Source organism: Engraulis encrasicolus, chromosome 18, assembly GCF_034702125.1.
Source record: "Engraulis encrasicolus isolate BLACKSEA-1 chromosome 18, IST_EnEncr_1.0, whole genome shotgun sequence".
Taxonomy (NCBI): Eukaryota; Metazoa; Chordata; class Actinopteri; order Clupeiformes; family Engraulidae; genus Engraulis; species Engraulis encrasicolus.
The window spans coordinates 8,534,538-8,553,674 of record NC_085874.1 but is presented as its reverse complement, the minus strand read 5'-3'; the positions used below and the strand labels follow the sequence as shown (position 1 = coordinate 8,553,674).

The following is a 19,137-nucleotide window of genomic DNA, read 5'->3' as shown; positions in this document are numbered from 1 at the left end:
CAGGAATGTATTTTCATTTATTTGAGTCATACATGGGAACGATACACAGGTAGAGGTGATACCACAGATAATGACAGGAGTGATGTGAACACAACAACCAATCAAATCAAATCCAGACTACGAATGACAAACACAGCAGCCAATAAAATCTAACCCAATCGAATCCAGCCCACCTCAGCTCCTCCCTAATCCAGAACACACCTATGACACACCAACAGTGTGAGAGTGACAATCCAGCAGCACGTCATTTCTATATGGCCTAGTTTTACTTCTCCAATTCACCTGGTTGAAGTGACAGATAAATCCAGGTCATTTGGAATATGTGGCGCTGGATTGTAAATGAATGAATCCAGGTTACCCATTAGGCCTACTGGTCTACATGACGACAGTGTGAATGTGACATACAATGTGAATGTGAGTGTGTACACCAGTCATTTGTGAGTGTCTTAGAAGCCTACTGCACAGTGTGAATGTGAGTGTCCTCAGTATGGAATGTGAAATAGCGTACTAACACACTATTCTGGATGACCGTAGAGCTGACCACTGAGTGCAATCTGATGAATGTAATTGACTTTATACCGTACTGTTACTAATGTGTGTTCTAGATTAAATGCACATGACGGAATAATCTATGTGTAAGGGGCAAGTGTGTATGTTAGTGTGAAAAGTACAGTGCTTGCAGCTGTGTGGTGTAATCCAGATTACGTGGTCATCATAGTGCATTTTGGATTACAGGCCGGAGTGTGATGCACTGTATTCTATATTACTCTATTATTACTACAGTGTGTGTTGTAGTGTATGTTTGATTACAGGGTGGTGTGTCGTGTAATGTATTCTAGATTACAACTGGCATGTCATTCAGTTCAAGTGGCTTTATACTGTAATAGAGATTACAGTGTGGTGTGGTGTGTTCCAGATTACAAGGTGGTGGTGTGTAGTGTATTCCAGATTAGGGGTCGTTAAAGGAGTAGGCTGCTTCTGATTGGACATGAGGACTGCCTGTCACAGGTGCTAATTGGAGGAAGTAGTGTCAGCCAAAGCAGGCAAGAGTAAGAGCAAGCAATCTGATTGGTGCGGACAGCTGTCCGCCACAGAGCAAGCTATAGAATTAGGAGGAGACAGGTCTTCATCACAGAGCGAGCCATTTGATTGGTGCAGAGAGCTGTCTTCCAGAGAACAAGTGGTACAATTTGGAGGAGAGAGGTGTCCGTCAAAGTCGCGGTAAGCGCTCCCAGTCAGTCACTAACACTGAGTTTCGGTCTTCACATTCACAGACATTCAGACAAAAAAATTTAAAACTATAAAAATATCAACTGAAGTTACAAAAGCAAAAATATAAAAGAAGATTTACAGTTTCAAAATGAATATTCATTTAAAAAAAATATTAAAAACTTTGGCGTATAAAAACACAAGACAACATAGATACATGGCTGATACGGAGCCTAATCTCTCAAAAATCCGTGGAATGGACACAGATCTTTGGGACACGAAATCTGTGTCGGTTTCATGGATTTTGCCAAAATTACGTGCCCCTGGACACAGAATTGTTTTCCGTAATTGACTCACGGAAGTGCTTTCTACATTCCCACACACTGTGTTAAGTCAATCATTAGAAAGTAGATAGATACCAAATTCTAATACTAAATTAAAGAATGCTAGAGCAATTTTAAACTCTGCCCTGACCAAAACAATAACTTACCTTAACCTGTCAGTAAAGACGTGTTTGAGAAATACATTTTACAGTTGGTTGACAGGCTATCAAATTAATGTAATAAACAAATTAGAATTAGAATTAGAAAACTTCTGAGAAAGCACAAGACTGTTGAAACATAGAGCTGTGGGAATATAGAGAAAGCTGTTCCGTGTGTCCACCCTGGAAAACAATTCTGTGTCCAGGGGCACGGAATTTTGGCAAATCCATGAAACCGACACGGATTTCGTGTCCCAAAGATCCGTGTCCATCAACCGGAATTCTGAGAGATCATGTTGGCGGGTTTGGGGAGGGGGAGACGACGACAACAACAAACAAACAGACAAATAAATAAAAACAAAATCATCAGAAACATTCTAGGCGCCTCGCAGCGCAGCGTGTCATTTCCCTTCCTTTCATCCAATCACAGCGTAGAGTCGGTAAGGGGGAGGGGATTGTTGCCGAGCAGCGAGGATGGGAGTTGGGGAGACATCGCCATGGAAACACAGCTGTGTTGATGTGGGACCGTCGTGGCCAGAATGCAACAAGGTGTGTGTGTGTGTGTGTGTTTGTGTGTGTGTGTGTGTGTGTGTGTGTGTGTGTGTGTGTGTGTGTGTGTGTGTGTGTGTGTGTGTTTGTGTGTGAGAGATTATTCAGAAGTCCATATCCCTAAAGCGTGCCCAGTGAAGTCTAAGTTAGTGTGTGTGTGTGATTCTCAAAGGCACACACCTATAGTGCAGTGAACAGAGTGTGTGTGTGTGTGTGTGTGTGTGTGTGTGTGTGTGTGTGTGTGTGTGTGTGTGTGTGTGTGTGTGTGTGTGTGTGTGCGCGCGCGCTAGTCGAAGGCTCAGACCTCCAAGCTGTGTATGGTGAAGTCGGTGTGTGTTGCGAGTGGCTGGTTGTTGAAGGTGGAGCAGGGTTCAGACGTGCCGTGATACAGATCAGCATCCAGCCAGAGACCAAGACGACCCCTAGAGGACAAGCACAAACACACACACGCACGCACGCACACACACACACACACACACACACACACACACACACACACACACACACACACACACACAGATCAACATCTAGCCAGATCCAAGATAACCCTTGGAGGACACAAGGACACATACACAAACGAACAAACACACACACCAAGACGACCGCTAAATCGCATGCACGCACGATTCTCACCCTCCATCCCCAAATCACATGCACGCACGCATGCACACATAGATAGAAACACAGACACAGACGCACACGCACACACGATACTCACCCCCCACCCCCAAGCTGTAGGGAGTCCAGACTGCCCTTCACGAAGTAGGAGTTCTCCCCTGTCCAGCGGTACACCTACACACACACACACACACACACACACACACACACACACACACACACACACACACACACACACACACACACACACACACACACACACACACACACACACACACACACACACACACACACACGTAAAAAATAAACTCACTTCCGTCCAACAGCAAGAGTACAGGCATCAAACTAAATATTTAAAACCAGAACATAATTTAAAAACAAACCTATTACATGGTTATAACTGAGCAATAAAACCTAAAACAGACACAGTATGTGTGCCTGTGTGTGTGGTCTGTGCAGTGTGTGTGTACTGTAGTTGTGTATGTGTGTGTGTACTGTACAGTGTGTGTGTGTATGTGTGTGTGTACTGTACAGTGTGTGTGTGTGTGCATACCTTGATCTCTGGGTTGAAGTTGAAGAGGAAGGTCTCTCCGGTTCCGTAGCAGTGCTCACTCACTCTGAAGGGGTGGGTAGAGAATGCCCCAAACACCTGCAGTGCACACACACACACACACACACACACACACACACACACACACACGCATTAGAATTGTCTCTTTTTCCATTATGTTTAAGAGGCATGTCACAACCTTGACCCGCATGTGTGTGTGTGTGTGTGTACCTGTTGGTGTGTATCAGGTACAGGGCAGTCGGAGTCCACCATGTTTCTGTAGTGCAGGGATGTCAAACTCAGGCCCGGGGGCCAAATTTGGCCCGTAGAGCCATTTTATTCGGCCCACGAGATCATTTCAAATGTGTATTACAGTTGGCCCACATACACCATTAATGTACAGCGTAACACAACTGAACATGAAATATGCTGTATCACAGGATGTGCAGACACATTTGAACAGACAAATATGATGGGAAAGAGTGTTTTTGAAATTGAAGTGCATGCATGCACAAATTTAGTCCATTTTGGCCCGCCACTTAGTTCCAGATTTTGATTTTGGCCCTCGGTTAATTTTAGTTTGACACCCCTGCTGTAGTGTGTGTGTGTGTGTGTGTGTGTGTGTGTGTGTGTGTGTGTGTGTGTGTGTGTGTGTACCTGTTGGTGTGTATCCTTGATAGCGAGCAGAACAGGGCAGTCTGTGTCCACCATGCTCCTGTAGAGTGTGTGTGTGTGTGTGTGTGTGTGTGTGTGTGTGTGTGTGTGTGTACCTGTTGGTGTGTATCCTTGATAGCGAGCAGTACAGGGCAGTCGATGTCTACCATGCTCCTGTAGAGGGTCTTCAGGCTGGTGCCGTGCTCTACGCTGCTGTACGCTAGTCGCCATGGATACCCCTGCACACGCGCAGGCAAGCGCCCACTCAGCTGTGGACATAAACACACACACACACACACACACACACACACACACACACACACACACACACACACACACACACACACACACACACACACACACACACACACACACACACACACACACACACACACACACATACAGTATCCGCACACATTACAATACAATAACAAGCCTGCATTGTCAAGTACAATGACATTAAAGGTTCACCATAAAGTGCACACACAGACACACACAGAGACATTACATTCATTCGGTACAGGGCATTGGTTATAGCCCTTGGAGCAGTGTGTAGTTGGGTGCAGCACAGTGTGTGTGTTCCAGTAGAGAGCTGCTGTGTGTGTGTGTGTGTGTGTGTGTGTGTGTGTGTGTGTGTGTGTGTGTGTGTGTGTGTGTGTGTGTGTGTGTGTGTGTGTGTGTGTGTGTGTGTTCCAGTAGAGAGCTGCTGTGTGTGTGTGTGTGTGTGTGTGTACCAGTCTGATGTGTGTGTGTGTGTGTGTGTGTGTGTACCATTCTGATGTGTGTGTGTTCCAGTAGAGAGCTGCTGTGTGTGTGTGTGTGTGTGTGTGTGTGTGTGTGTGTGTGTACCATTCTGATGTGTGTGTGTTCCAGTAGAGAGCTGCTGTGTGTCATGCAGGGCATCAGGTCTTGTGGCTCCGCCTCCTCAAAGCTGCCGAAACTCTGACGACGCCGAGCTTCATTAATGGTGATGATCTAAACACACACACACACACACACACACACACACACACACAATACAAAAATAATCACACACACACAAACAATAGACTCCCATGTTGAAACAGATGCAGATGGACTTCCATGAGTGTTTGGTTCTCACCTGCCAGTTGGATGGCACTTTGCTAAACAAAGACTGTGTGTGTGTGTGTGTGTGTTTGGGTGTGTGTGTGTGTGTGTGTGTGTGTGTGTGTGTGTGTGTGTGTGTGTGTGTGTGTGTGTGTGTGTGTGTGTGTGTGTGTGGTGTGTGCTGTGTGCCTCACCTCCCACCTTCACTAAAGACTTATTGACATTTTTAGCCTCACACAGCATGTAACAGGACCAACACACAACCAAGGTCACACTTTAGACCTAATAATAACAAAAGGCCTTAATGCTTGTGCTAGTGTCAAAGACTATGGCTTTTCTGACCATTACTGCATTTTTTCTGATGTTTCTATGTACCCTCATGTTCAAAGGGAATCTGTTACAGTCAAAAAACGTATAATCAACTGTGAGACAGCCTCACTCTTTCAGCAAGCACTTTCAGAGATCCAAAGTCAAACCTCAGAGAGTGCAGATGATCTCATGGTTATGGATGTTATTGCCCCCGAAAAAATAAAAACAGTGGGACGTGAAAAAGCACCTTGGAGAAAGAATCCCACAGTTATATTGCAAAAGCAAGAATGCAGGAGGGCTGAAAGACAGTGGCGTAAATCCAAACTTGAAGTCCACTACCAAATCTATAAACACACACTCTCGAAATACAACCAAGAAATTTCTAAAGCTAGACAATCTTTTTTCTCTGACATAATTAACAGAAATATTAATAATGCACGTGTCCTGTTTGGCACTGTGGAAAAGCTAGCAAGGCCCCCAAATCTAATGCCCTCTGAGTTCCTCTCAGTCAGCAAATGCAATGAGTTCGCATCCTTTTTCAAAGGAAAGATTGAAAAAATACGTGCAAACATACTCACACATGTGCAACCGACCCAAGATTCAGACCAGCTTGCTATGGTGAAGTTAAATCCTAACCTCATGAGAAATTTTCATTTAGTTGATGTGGACATTCTAAATAGAACGGTACAAAGTCTTAGCTCCTCTACATCTGACTTAGATATTTTACCAACAGCCTTCTTCAAATCCATCTTAAATCTAATATCATCAGATGTACTTCAGATCATCAACACCTCACTACAAACAGGCATATTCCCAGGCTGTCTGAAAGAAGCAGTTGTGAAACCCTTACTGAAAAAGAACAACCTGGATGCACTGGTACTAAACAACTATAGGCCCATATCCAATCTACCATTCATGGGTAAAATAATAGAGAAAATTGTTTTTAACCAATTAACTGCTTTTCTAATGTCTAATAGCTATTTTGATAAGTTTCAATCAGGTTTCCGTGCCTACCACAGCACTGAAACAGCTCTTATCAAAGTTATGAATGACATAAGATTGAATTCTGATGCTGGCAAATTATCCCGTCTTGGTTCTACTCGATTTGAGTGCCGCCTTCGATACAGTTAATCATTCTATACTACTACATAGACTGGAACACTGGGTTGGCTTTACAGGCATAGTGATCAACTGGTTAAAATCGTACCTACAACAAAGAAGTTTTTTTGTCGCCATTGGAAGACATACCTCATCACCGATGTCTCTGAATTGTGGGGTCCCCCAGGGCTCCATTCTGGGACCACTACTGTTCAATCTGTATATGTTGCCACTGGGACACATTATCGAGAATAACTCCATAAATTACCATAGCTATGCGGATGATACCCAGCTCTACTTATCTATGTCCCCAAATGACTATACCCCCCTTGAATCACTCTATCATTGCATGGACCAAATTAACAAATGGATGTCTCACAATTTCCTCCAGCTGAACACAGATAAAACTGAAGTAATTATATTTGGGAAAAGAGAGGAGAGACAAAAGATTGCTACTATCCTTGAAACAAAGGGACTGAAAGCAAGGGAAACAGTTTAAAAATCTTGGGGTCCTCATTGACAGTGACCTAAACTTCAACAGTCACATGAAAGCTATTACTAAGTCTGCATTTTATCACATAAAAAACGTCTCTAAATTTAGGGGCCTGATGTCTAAACATGATCTGGAGAAGCTAATACATGCCTTTATTTCTAGTAAAGTTGATTACTGTAACAGTCTTTTTACTGGCCTCCCCAATAAAACCATTAAACAGCTTCAACTTGTACAAAACGCAGCTGCAAGGGTTCTTACAAAGACAAGGAAGTTCCACCACATTACTCCAATTTTAAGATCGCTGCATTGGCTCCCAGTAAGCTACAGAATTGATTTTAAGGCTATGCTACTTGTGTTTAAATCACTAAATGGAATGGGACCCACATATCTACTGGATATGTTTCAGCTGTATGCACCAACTAGGTCACTAAGGTCAACGGAGAAGAATTTGCTGGTGATTCCAAAAGTCAAAACAAAGTGTGGAGAGGCAGCCTTTAGCTTCTATGCTTCAAAGCTTTGGAACCAGCTTCCAGATGACATAAAAAATGCACCCACTATTGATAGCTTTAAATGTAGACTCAAGACAAAGCTGTTCTCAGATGCTTTCCCCTAGCTTAAATTACTTATTCTTATTATTTTTATTTCTATTTAATTTGTTTTATTTTATTTTATGTTATTATTATTTTTACCTTATGTTTTATCTTAATGTTTTTAAATGCTTTTTGACTCTAATTAATTTCCTTCTTTCTTCCCTTTTTCCTTTCATTTACATTGTTAACTTTGTGAAGCACATTGAGTTGCACCTGTGTATGAAATGCGCTATATAAATAAACTTGCCTTGCCTTGCCTTGCCTTGTGTGTGTGTGTGTGTGTGTGTGTGTGTGTGTGTGTGTGTGTGTGTGTGTGTGTGTGTGTGTGTGTGTGTGTGTGTGTGTGTGTGTGTGTGTGTGTGTGTGTGTGTGTGTGTGTGTGTGTGTGTGTGTCTCACCTCCCAGTTGCGTGGCACTTCACTAAAGACTCTGTGTGTGTGTGTGTGTGTGTGTGTGTGTGTGTGTGTGTGTGTGTGTGTGTGTGTGTTTGGGTGTGTGTGTGTGTGTGTGGGTGTGTGTGTCTGTGTCTCACCTCCCAGTTGCGTGGCACTTCACTAAAGAAGTTGTCGATCATGTTCAGCTCCTCCTTCTCCACTACGATGAAGCCCTGCTCCTCTTCATCCTCCTCCTCTTCCTCCTCCTCACCTCCTCGCGTCTCCTTATGGTGCCTCTCCCCTCGCGCCTCCTTACCGTACGTCTCTGGAGACCACTGCACGAAGAAGGAGTACAGGTCGTCCACCCTGACACACACACACACACACACACACACACACACACACACACACACACGCACACACGCACACGCACACGCACACACGCACACGCACACGCACACACACACACACAAGGTGTCCTCTTTGAAACATTAGCCAACACAACCTGTGCCATCCTAAACACAGCTAAACACAGTCCTATAGCAGCTGTCTCTGCTCTCCAGAGCGATTGTGTCAACTGCCTGTCTCACCTCTACTGTCAGGCTCTCCCACCTGTCTGTCTGTCTGTCTGTCTGTCTCAGCCCTCCTCTTGTGGAACTCCTGGTTCACAGCATCAATATTGGGCCTGTCCATCCTCTCCTGTCTCACTTCTGTACAGGGCTGTCTCTCTCCTGCGGCACGGCAAACCAGTACTCCCACATATTAGAATACTTCTATAGGACCCGTCTGTCTCTCCTGCGGCACGGCAAACCAGTACTCCCACATATTAGAATACTTCTATAGGACCTGTCTGTCTCTCCTGGGGTATGGTGAACCAGTAATCCCACAATTTAGAATACCTATAGGACCTGTCTATCTCTCATCTCTCTATAGAATCTGTCTGCCTCTCCTTGGCATCTCTCCTCTCCTGGGGTATGGTGAACCAGTAATCCCACAATTTAGAGTACCTAAAGGACCTGTCTATCTCTCTTCTCTTGATAGAATCTGTCTGCCTCTCCTTGGCATCTCTCCTCTCCTAGGGTAGGGTGAACCAGTACTCTCACAGCTCAGAACACCTGTCTGTCCTCCCTCTCACGTCTGTCTCTGTCTCATAGGTCCTGTCTGTCTCTCCTCTTCCGTTTTTCCTCTCTACAGGGCTGTCTCTCCTCTCCTGTCTCACCTCTCCTGTGGCACAGCGAACCAGTACTCCCACAGCTTCCCGCGGGCATGTGGGGGATGGGCGGGGCTTTGGGCTGGACCAGAAGCAAAGGACTTCCTCATTGGCCGGCCGACCTTGAAGCAGAGGAACATGGGCGGAGCCTTACTCTTCTCACACGGCAGCAGCAGGTCTGGACACGGAGATACGGAGAAACACACACACACACACACACACACACACACACACATAAACAGCATGTATTCATTCACCTTCCGTCTCAAGTGTACTGCTTTTGTCATTACATTTCCCGTTGGCTACAGTCGTAATAATGAAACAATACAGCAGAGGTTTCCAATAGGAAGCATATGCAATGTGACATAACTACTACGCCGAATATACACTGTAACTTCTCACGGTAACCACAAACAAACGGACAACCAATTCATTCAAACACCATTTTTGAGATACCTACCTCATGAACGGCACCCAACCAACATTTAAAGTGGAAGTTAAAAGACAAAAACATGTAACATGGTGCTTTCCTTGTTCACCATAGATTTGAAACACTAGATGCAGTGTTCCGCATGTTGGCACTGGATTTGTATCTGAGTTGTGATTGGTTGGCATGCTGCCGGTTCTTACCGAACAAATACACTAAGCACGACATAAGCGATTCCAGCAACAAAAGTAATTGACTTTTGTATTGAGTCGTTGGTGAGAGAAGAGACAAAAGCAATTTGAGGGGCGATTTGAGCGACTTGGCTGACAGTGAGAAAATATTACGCAAATGAGCTATGATGCAGTTCGGCGACAGACACCACAGGTTGCATTCTGCTTTTAACGGGCATACTCTGTCGCTTCCATCGCTCGTATCGCTCTTGCTGCACACTCCAGACATTCTCTGTCGCTTAAAGGGGCATTCCACCGGTGGAGGCATGAATATGTATTGAAAGTGGGTCATATATGTAGGAGAATAGTAGCATAAATTTCTAATTTGGTGCCTTCTTGGCCGAGAAAAGGCAGAAAATGACTTTTTAGTGCTTGTGGATTTGTGACAACAATCCCCATAATGCATTGCAATGCTCAAGTTCCACAGACCACACCCAGGCAGCTCTGCCAGTGACTTACTGGAGCCTCAATGCCAGTGATTTCAAAAGCACTGGCACACTGATCTGTGATAGGTCTGTTAGCGCATTAGGTCCAACCCCCTATGGGCGGGGTTGAAAGGGTGGGAAAAAGGCTTGTAGTCTCAACAGAAATCCACCTCTCTTACACTTCCTCCTACAATGATGCAAAATGACGATTTTTACATCATTGTAGGAGGAAGTGTCAAGAGGTGAATACGGATTTCTCCTGTCTCAGGGGGAATTGAGAGAGTGTTGCACGACCATTCAAAAGTATGACTGGGTGTCTAGCAATGGAAAGCCTAATGCAAATGGGTGGAGTGTCCCTTTAATCTCGTCGCTGTTAGTGTATTCGCCCGGTTACTCTCGATTGGTCTGTATGTGTGAGCTGATTTGCATTTGTGTTGTGATTGGTTTGCCGGTGGTCGGTTCTTACTCTCAATTGGTCCCTGCATCCTCTGCAGCAGCCAGAGTTTCACCTCGTTGGCCTCGTTGCTCCGCCTCCTCTTCTCCTCCTCGGTTAGGCCTGCCCCCTCCCCAGACACACTACATCTCCCACAATCCCCCTGGGCCTGGGCCTGGGCCGCAGCTGGAGGGGGAGCTGGAACAGGAGATGGGTCCGTGTGTGGCTGTGTGTGTGTGTCTTTGCTCTGCCCCAGTGGCTGAGTGTGTGCGTCTTGTCTTGTCAGCTCCTCTGTTGCTGGGTCTGTGTGTGTGGAGGGCGTGTGTGAGATTGCGGAGGGGCTCTGCGTGTGTGAGTGTGAGGGGGGCATGAGAGAGGAAGGGGGGCGCGAGGCATCAGACGTCTCGTCAGATGATCGAGTGTGGAGCCCTTCGTCCTTCTCCTCCTCCCCATCATCATCCTCTTTTTCTCTCTTCTCCTCCTCCTCCTCCTCCTCTTCTCTCCTCTGATCTCTGTCTCCCTCTAGAGGATGCAGTTCAGTAAATCCCTCATCAGAAGGGGACGAGGAGGGCAGGGTCTGGTTGTCATAGGGATGCTGTTGACTGTGGTCACCGCGGAGACTGTGTTGTGGTTGATCGCCATGGACACCGTGAGGCGGTTGTTGTTGGTGATGCAGGTCCTGGTAACGGCTGAAAGGGTTAATGTCTCGCTCGGACGGAAGCTCCTCCCACTCGCCAGGCCTGTAGAGAGGACACAGAGGAGGAAGCTCATCGCTGAGGAGAGACAGGAGGAGGAGGAGAGAGAGGAGAGGAGGAGAGGAGGACGGGGGAGGAGAGGAGAGGAGAGGAGAGGAGGAGAGGAGAGGAGAGGAGAGGAGGAGAGGAGAGGAGAGGAGGATGGGGGAGGAGAGGAGAGGAGAACGGAGAGGAGAAAGGAGAACGGAGAGGAGAAAGGAGAGAAACGAAGAAGAACGGAGAGGAGAGGAGAGGAGAGGAGAGGAGAGGAGGAGAGGAGAGAGGGGAAGAATAGAGGCAGGAGAGGAGAAGAGAAAGGAGAGGAGAGGAGTAGAGAGGAGGGGACAGGGGAGGAGGAGAAGAGTAGAGAGAGGAGGAGGAGGGAAGAGGAAAGGGGGAGACACGAAGAGAGAGGAGGAGAAGAGAGAGGAGGACGGGGGAGGAGAGAGAGGAGGGCAAGAACAGAGAGGAGGAGAGGACAGAAGACAAGAAAACAACAGAAAAGAAGAGAAAACAAACAAAAAACAAAAACACAAAATGCAAACTGAAACTTAAACCATGACAACAGAAGATGATAACAGGTGGAGGTAAAACCATATGAATGGATATGGATAATGGATGTAATCTCAAAATAAATATAAAATCAAAATAATAAACTAAGAAATAATGCCAAAATTATAGTACATGACACAAATCCAACTAAAACAGAGACATAGCTGGTAGAGTGGACAGGAAAGACACGGAGTGCAAGTGTGTGTGTGTGTGTGTGTGTGTCTTACGAGGGCAGTGCGTCCTTGAGGTGCATGCGTGACAGGTCGTCGTAGAGCGCGACGGACACCAGGTGCACCATGGGACAAATGAGCCCGTACTCCTCGCAGCCGAGCTCGATCACCAGCGGGTCCGACTTGTGCGGATCAAACATGATGGTGTTGGGCGTCACGATCATCACACCACCCACCACGCCCTAAACACACACACACACACACACACACACACACACACACACACACACACACACACACACACACACGTTAATCAAGCTGTATCAGAGATGTGCAACAGAGAAATGTATAATGTGAAACTCTTTAAATATTTATGTTACGTAATATTGTTTGAAAGAAGAGAGAAGTGCCGCACACTCCCGAGTTGCAGAAATGATCTTTTAATGTTGCAACGTTTCGGCCTCCGTCGGCCTTCCTCAGGTCACGTATCAAACAACAGGTAGTACCTTGTCTTTTAAAGGGAAGCTTAGTTTCTCCCACCTGGCTCATAATTAGGCTACAAACAGGTGTGTCCACATTCATTAGTGTTCAATACGTATAAACGGCGTGATGTGTGCCATGTGCGTTATGCCCCTTTTTGAGGGAAAACTTTAGAGGAAAAGCCAATGCAAGTCAATTGGTGGTGTAGACTAGCGTTGTTCACGCTCAACATGCCGAAGACGTGTTGTGTTGTCGTCTGCTCAAATAATATAGAAAAACTGAAGCTGAAGCATGAACTGTGTTTATTTAGGCTAGCCGTTGCAAGTATGTTTTCCCCCAAAAAGAGGCGTAACGCACATTCACAAATAAAGTACCCGGATGGCCAGTTATACGTATACTTCTCTCTTCTTTCAACACTTCTCTCTTCTTTCAAGTGTTTCACTGGTTGCCAGCACCTCCTTTTCTGGTGTGCTTTATGCACCTCCGCTCAAGGGATGTTATTATACCATTTTAGAAAACAACCTCATACAAATTAGATTTTCAAATAGACAATCTTTATCTTTTCAGGGGATCTAATCAAGGCGGTAGGTGTTTGTTGTCCAAGTGGCTACCTAATCTGTAAAGTGCTGGGGGAAACCCTGAACTTCCATCTCCCCATCTCCTCCATTTTAGACCCATCTACTCTTTATTCCATTCACTTAACCATTTGTTTCGCCTGTACAACAAACAGCTCCTGGACTGTGACCCTATGTCTACACGGGTATGTCCTTGGCCCCATATGGCCAACAGAGAGGATGTGCACTAGCGTAGTCTGATTCCTATCATGTGACTGCCACCTAGTGGAACTTTTACTTCACTTCTACAAGCAGACAAACACACCGGCAGCCTGACAGGTAAGAGTCATTGCAACTAGCCTCGGAAGTCACGTCTAACAACAACACTATTTGAACTGCCTCAATGTTTTCTATAGATATATAAATATGGTCTAAATATCTCAATTCATATGGATTGATTAAAAAAAAAATAGTTCATATTAGCTGGGTAGATATTTAGCCTGCCATTTGGAATATTGTCCATGTATAGTGTATCTGTGGATATGTTAATATTACTAAGACATTATGGTCATTATGGCTCTCCATTCAATGCCTGGTTAAATATCTTCTAGATATAGATATATAAATTGTTATCATATTCTAAATATAACAACAACATTATTGTCAGAGATGGGCTCCGTCTCCATTTATGTTTATTGGCTGCCAAAGTGAGCGCAGGTCTACTACCAAATGGCGGCCGGAAACGCCACAACATGGCCACTCCAGTGTTTTGATTCTCAGCGCTAAACTGCAATTGAGTTCCCAAGTCTCCACCCCTACAACTGCATTGCCTCACCAAACCACCTGCAGGGGGGCAGGGAAGTTAACATGCGCCACCTGGTGGCAATGATGACAATTACACCAATGAACATTATGAGCAAATTATCCAAGCTCTTGTCCTCTCTTGGGCTTGTGGCATCACGATGGCGTCGCAAGACATCATTGACGATAGAATTTTCATTCAATATCTTGCACAAGCGCAATTCCAAGGTCCTGTTCTCATTTGCAATCGGCATGTTAACTGGGGAAATGTCCGCCAAATGTTGCTGTGCTAAGGCTAAGCTGACAGCAGGGGCACTAGTTTTCTCCAAGGAGGAGGGGCGTCAACAAAGCGCCTTCCACAAGCACAAGTCGAGGATGAGAGTTTGGATCATGGAATGGACCCTATGTCTCCACCAGCGAGTCAGCCTTTCACTTGGTAGCAATGGATGACGATCATGTTTTGAACTGTGAATATGACGTACTGCCCTCAGGAAGAAGACATAGACTCCCAAACTATAAAACAAATAGGTTCAAATGATCCTCATTGATAGGGGTGTGTGCAATACGGTTGTGTACAATATGCTTGGTTGCAGTATTCTGGACGAATGTTGTGAATGATTGGCCAAGATGAAGAACGATACGAACAACAGCTGTCTGTTTACATGTTACATGTTTCCTTGTTTAGTGTACATGTGTATTATTTGTCTGTAGTGTCTCTACTGTACTGTTTTCTTTTTGGTATTACATCACACGCTCATGTCCAAGCAAAATGTCTCTCTTGTAGAGAAAATAAAGGATTACCTTATCTTATCTTATTTTCCATAGGTAACCTAAAATGCTTGCCAACTGGTTAACAACCTCGCTTTGGATAATCAGCGTCCCGACAGGGCCTGTTTGATATGTGAATGTTCCTTACCCTGCCGTTCTGCTCTAGATGGGCCGTCATCTGCTGTAGGGTCCTAATGACACTGTTTTTGTGTTCCAAACAGTGGTTGTGTTGTGTTGTGTTGTGTTGTGTTGTGTTGTGTTGTGTTGTGTTGTGTTGTGTTGTGTTGTGTTGTGTTGTGTTGTGTTGTGTTGTGTTGTGTTGTGTTGTGTTGTGTTGTGTTGTGTTGTGTTGTGTTGTGTGTGTGTACCATTCCGTCGGTAAAGTATCTGCAGCTCATCTTGATGAACTTGAGTGTCGCCGGGCTCTCGTCCTCAGAGGGCGGAGACAATTGTCGACTTAGCAACAGGCCACTCCCATTCACATCCTCCTGAACAGATAGACAGGTAGACAGACAGACAGACAGACAGACAGACAGATCGTCAGACCATAAAGCAGACAGATAGGCAGACAGGTAACCAGTCAGGTAGACAGAGACAAAGACAGACAGAGACAGACAGGCAGGTAAACAGAGAAACAGGCAGAGAGACAAACAGACAGGTAGACAAAGAGAGAGAAAGACAGACAGACAGTCAGTCTGGTAAACAGACAGACAGACAGACAGTTAAACAGAGAGACAGACAGACAGTTAAACAGACAGACAGACAGTCAGTCTGGTAAACAGACAGACAGACAGAGTGATAGGGAAAAACATGAGCAGTAAGAGACTGTAACATGGCCCCAGTAGAGGCGCGTAGAGTGTCTTTGCTAACTAAGTACGCAACTTACTTGGTTGCAATGAAACTTCCCATTGGTAACCTAACTAGTTAGAAATGGCGCTTTCAAGAAACAGGTCCTGGCCAAAACTGCAGGTCACCTTTTACTCACATCAAAGTCAAAGAGGATGCAAACCATGAACAGACACACCTGCAGGTGGTCTTCAGTTACAATGAGAGTTTAGCAGAATTATTTCAGACTGTCATGACAGATATGTTTGTATGTGCTTAGGGATTATTGCTTGTTTTTTCCTCTTCCTCTTTCTCTTCTTTTCCTGCCTATTTTATTTTTTTTATGTACAGTATACTGTGTTGTGTGTTTACCTATTGGGCCCAGAGCCTGTATTTAAGTAAAGTATCAATTGCTATTCTCCACCAGAGTGTAAAGACCAGTCTTGGTAACAGAGTTATGGAAAAATAAATGGTCAGTTTTTTCACGGCACGTCAAACATCACATGTCATGCATGTCAAGTTGAATAAAATGTTTCTATTCCTCATATATTCAGTCACAATTAGACATGCATGTTGTAGTATAGTGTGTGTGCCCTGCTACGAGAACACGTAGGTACTCCGGTTTAGGCAACTCGGACCAACATCTAAATCAGCGTCGTAGTATGGGTTAATCCCGGTCAAGGTAGCCAGTTTTTGTGTTTGTGTGAGTGTGTGTGTGTGTGTGTGTGTGTGTGTGTGTGTGTGTGTGTGTGTGTGTGTGCGTGTCACCTGGGTGTGTTTGGATGGTTGGGGGGCAGAGTCTTGATCTGATGTTCCATTTTGATGGGAGGAGTCTAACTGGCCAGTGTCAGGAACAAAGAGCTTCTACAGACACACACAGAGACACAGACACAGACACACACACACACACACACACACACACACACACACACACACACACACACACACACACACACACACACACACACACACACACACACACACACACACACACACACACACACACACACACCTATAGTCAGTAACACAACTTCTACATGAACACACAAAAGCACAGCTCTAAGATTACACCAGAGTAACTCCACACATACAAACACACACGCACACACAAACACACTGTTACACACACACACACACACACACACACACACACACAGGTAATACCTGTCCGGGTACGAGGCAGCGAGAGTAGAGGCGGTTCAACTGCACCAGTTTGTTGGGGGTGATGTTGAACTTCAGAGCAACGCTGTTCAGAGTGTCATTCACACACACCTGAAACACACATGCACCATAGTCATGACATTACATGTTGAACTTCAGAGTCATGCTATTCAGTGTTGTGTGTGCGCGCGCACACACACACACACACTGCAGCACATATCCACAGGGCTTGCACGTCTAGATTTAGAGGTGTGTGTGTGTGAGTGAGAGAGAGAGAGAGAGTGTGAGTGTGAGTGTGAGTGTGAGTGTGAGTGTGAATGTGTGTATGTGTGTATGTGTGTGTTTACCATGTGCTCCACAGTGCTTGCAGGTCTACATTTAGAGGTGGTGTGTGTGTGTGTGTGTGTGTGTGTGTGTGTGTGTGTGTGTGTGTGTGTGTGTGTGTGTGTGTGTGTGTGTGTGTGTATGTGTGTGTGTGTGTGTTTACCATGTGCTCCACAGTGCCTGCAGGTCTACATTTAGAGGTGTGTGTGTGTGTGTGTGTGTGTGTGTGTGTGTGTGTGTGTGTGTGTGTGTGTGTGTGTGTGTGTGTGTGTGTATGTGTATGTGTGTATGTGTGTGTGTGTGTGTGTTTACCGTGTATTCCACAGTGCCTGCAGGTCTCTGCTTCTTCTTCTTTGTCTCATTGGATGGTTTACTGATGACATCTGCAGACACAAACACAAACAGAGGGAGGGAGAGAGGGAGAGAGAGAGAGAGAGAGAGAGAGAGAGAGAGAGAGAGAGAGTGAGAGAGAGAGAGATAGAGAGAGACCCACATACGATTAGTTACTTTGTCAAAGTTAACACACACTATGCATCCTTTACCCTTCCATTTATTAGTTACGGCGAATAAAATAGAATAATATGATTATTTTGTTAATTTGATTGGGCATGGCAGGTGAAATTCGTTCCTCATTTGCATAATGTTGAAACTTGGTCGAATATTTCCGCTTCACTCCATTTCGCTTGCTGTCGTCTCCCTCATAGGAATGAATGGCAAAGTTCACTACGCTTGGCCAAATTCATGTGCATGCGTCCCCATCGTAACAGTATACAAATGGTTTGTAGTCAAAAGCACCACAAACGTGTGAGCACAAACTATGACCAATTTATGTTTAGCTGTATGAAACTATGGACAACTCCAAAAACATTACGATATCGATTCATACGTAAAATATTTAACATGGCTTTCCAACCACCATAATAAAAGCCTAGCGTGAGTGTAGGACTGATAAGAATTCTGGGTATTTTGTAAAAGAAATGATGCAGCAACTGCAACCTGCAAGTTCTATGAATCAATCATGTGGGACTCAACAGAATTCTTCTTACAGAAGTATTTTTTGGGGGGTTTATGAAGCCTTTATTGTTTTTTTTACTATCAGACAGGACAGGAGAAACAGGAAGTGAGTTGGGAGAGAGAGATGGGGAAGGGCCGGCAAAGGACCCGGGCTGGGAATCGAACCCGGGTCGGTCGCAGAGCAAACGAGTGCCCTACGGGCCGGGGCTTGGCAGAATTCTGAAGGGTGCTTGAGTTTGGAACGGTACTTGGTGAGTAGCAATGACATGAAATCCTTGAAAATTGTCTGTTACTCATACTACCAATAAAGGGCGCTTGACTTTAAGAAAAAGTGTCTGTCTCTCTCACTCGCTTCCATGTACACACACACACAATATCGATCTATCCATCTCGATATCCTTCTGTCATTCTGTCTCTCTGTTTTCCACTCGCTCACTTCTGTACATACACACACAGTCCAGTAACTGCGTCATACACATAGCCATAATGAGTAAGTGCTGACATCCACAGTCAACACACAGACACACACACAGACACACACACACACACACAATTTCTTTCTGTTGGTGACAGACTGACAACTTAGACCAGTGTTTCTCAACAGGGACGGTACAGCCCCCCAGGGGCCGTTGGGGAGCCCTAGGGGGGACGTTGAGAAGGATACAGTTGAGAGGGGGCGGTGCTTAGTTATCATTGGGGGCATTGCCCATTTATTTATTTTTTAATATTAAGGGGGACGTTGGCAGGCTTATGATGAATTCAGGGGGGCGTTGGGAGGCTTAGGATGAGGTGCAGGGAGCGTTAGTTCAAAAAAGGTTGAGAACCAATGACTTAGACATATGCTTTCAGTCAGGGTCAGAACAGAGTCCACAGACAGACAGACAGACAGACAGACAGACGCACACACGCACACACACACAGATACATGCACGCGCACACACACAAACACACACCTGTTGATGAATTTACGATGATGGATGAACCATTCCACTTCTACCGTATGCATGCATTATTAAGCTGTTATTATTGGCTTAAC

At 45.2% G+C, this 19,137-nt stretch overlaps 1 protein-coding gene across 1 annotated transcript in view; it reads right to left on the bottom strand.

Annotated features, from left to right (window-relative positions):
- LOC134468766 (nuclear receptor coactivator 7) overlaps positions 1-19,137 on the bottom strand; it is a 23,737-nt gene continuing 4,600 nt past the window's right edge. Inside the window, exons 4-16 of the mRNA XM_063222640.1 lie at positions 17,400-17,470; positions 16,767-16,874; positions 16,371-16,466; positions 15,146-15,265; positions 12,232-12,416; positions 10,752-11,491; positions 9,213-9,381; positions 8,152-8,359; positions 4,911-5,036; positions 4,178-4,330; positions 3,411-3,506; positions 2,958-3,031; positions 1-2,661 (exon numbers count right to left, since the gene is read on the bottom strand). Of these exons, the coding sequence (XP_063078710.1) occupies positions 2,538-2,661; positions 2,958-3,031; positions 3,411-3,506; positions 4,178-4,330; positions 4,911-5,036; positions 8,152-8,359; positions 9,213-9,381; positions 10,752-11,491; positions 12,232-12,416; positions 15,146-15,265; positions 16,371-16,466; positions 16,767-16,874; positions 17,400-17,470 (2,270 nt within the window). The 3' untranslated portion in view covers positions 1-2,537. The remainder of the gene's footprint in view (positions 2,662-2,957; positions 3,032-3,410; positions 3,507-4,177; positions 4,331-4,910; positions 5,037-8,151; positions 8,360-9,212; positions 9,382-10,751; positions 11,492-12,231; positions 12,417-15,145; positions 15,266-16,370; positions 16,467-16,766; positions 16,875-17,399; positions 17,471-19,137) is intronic.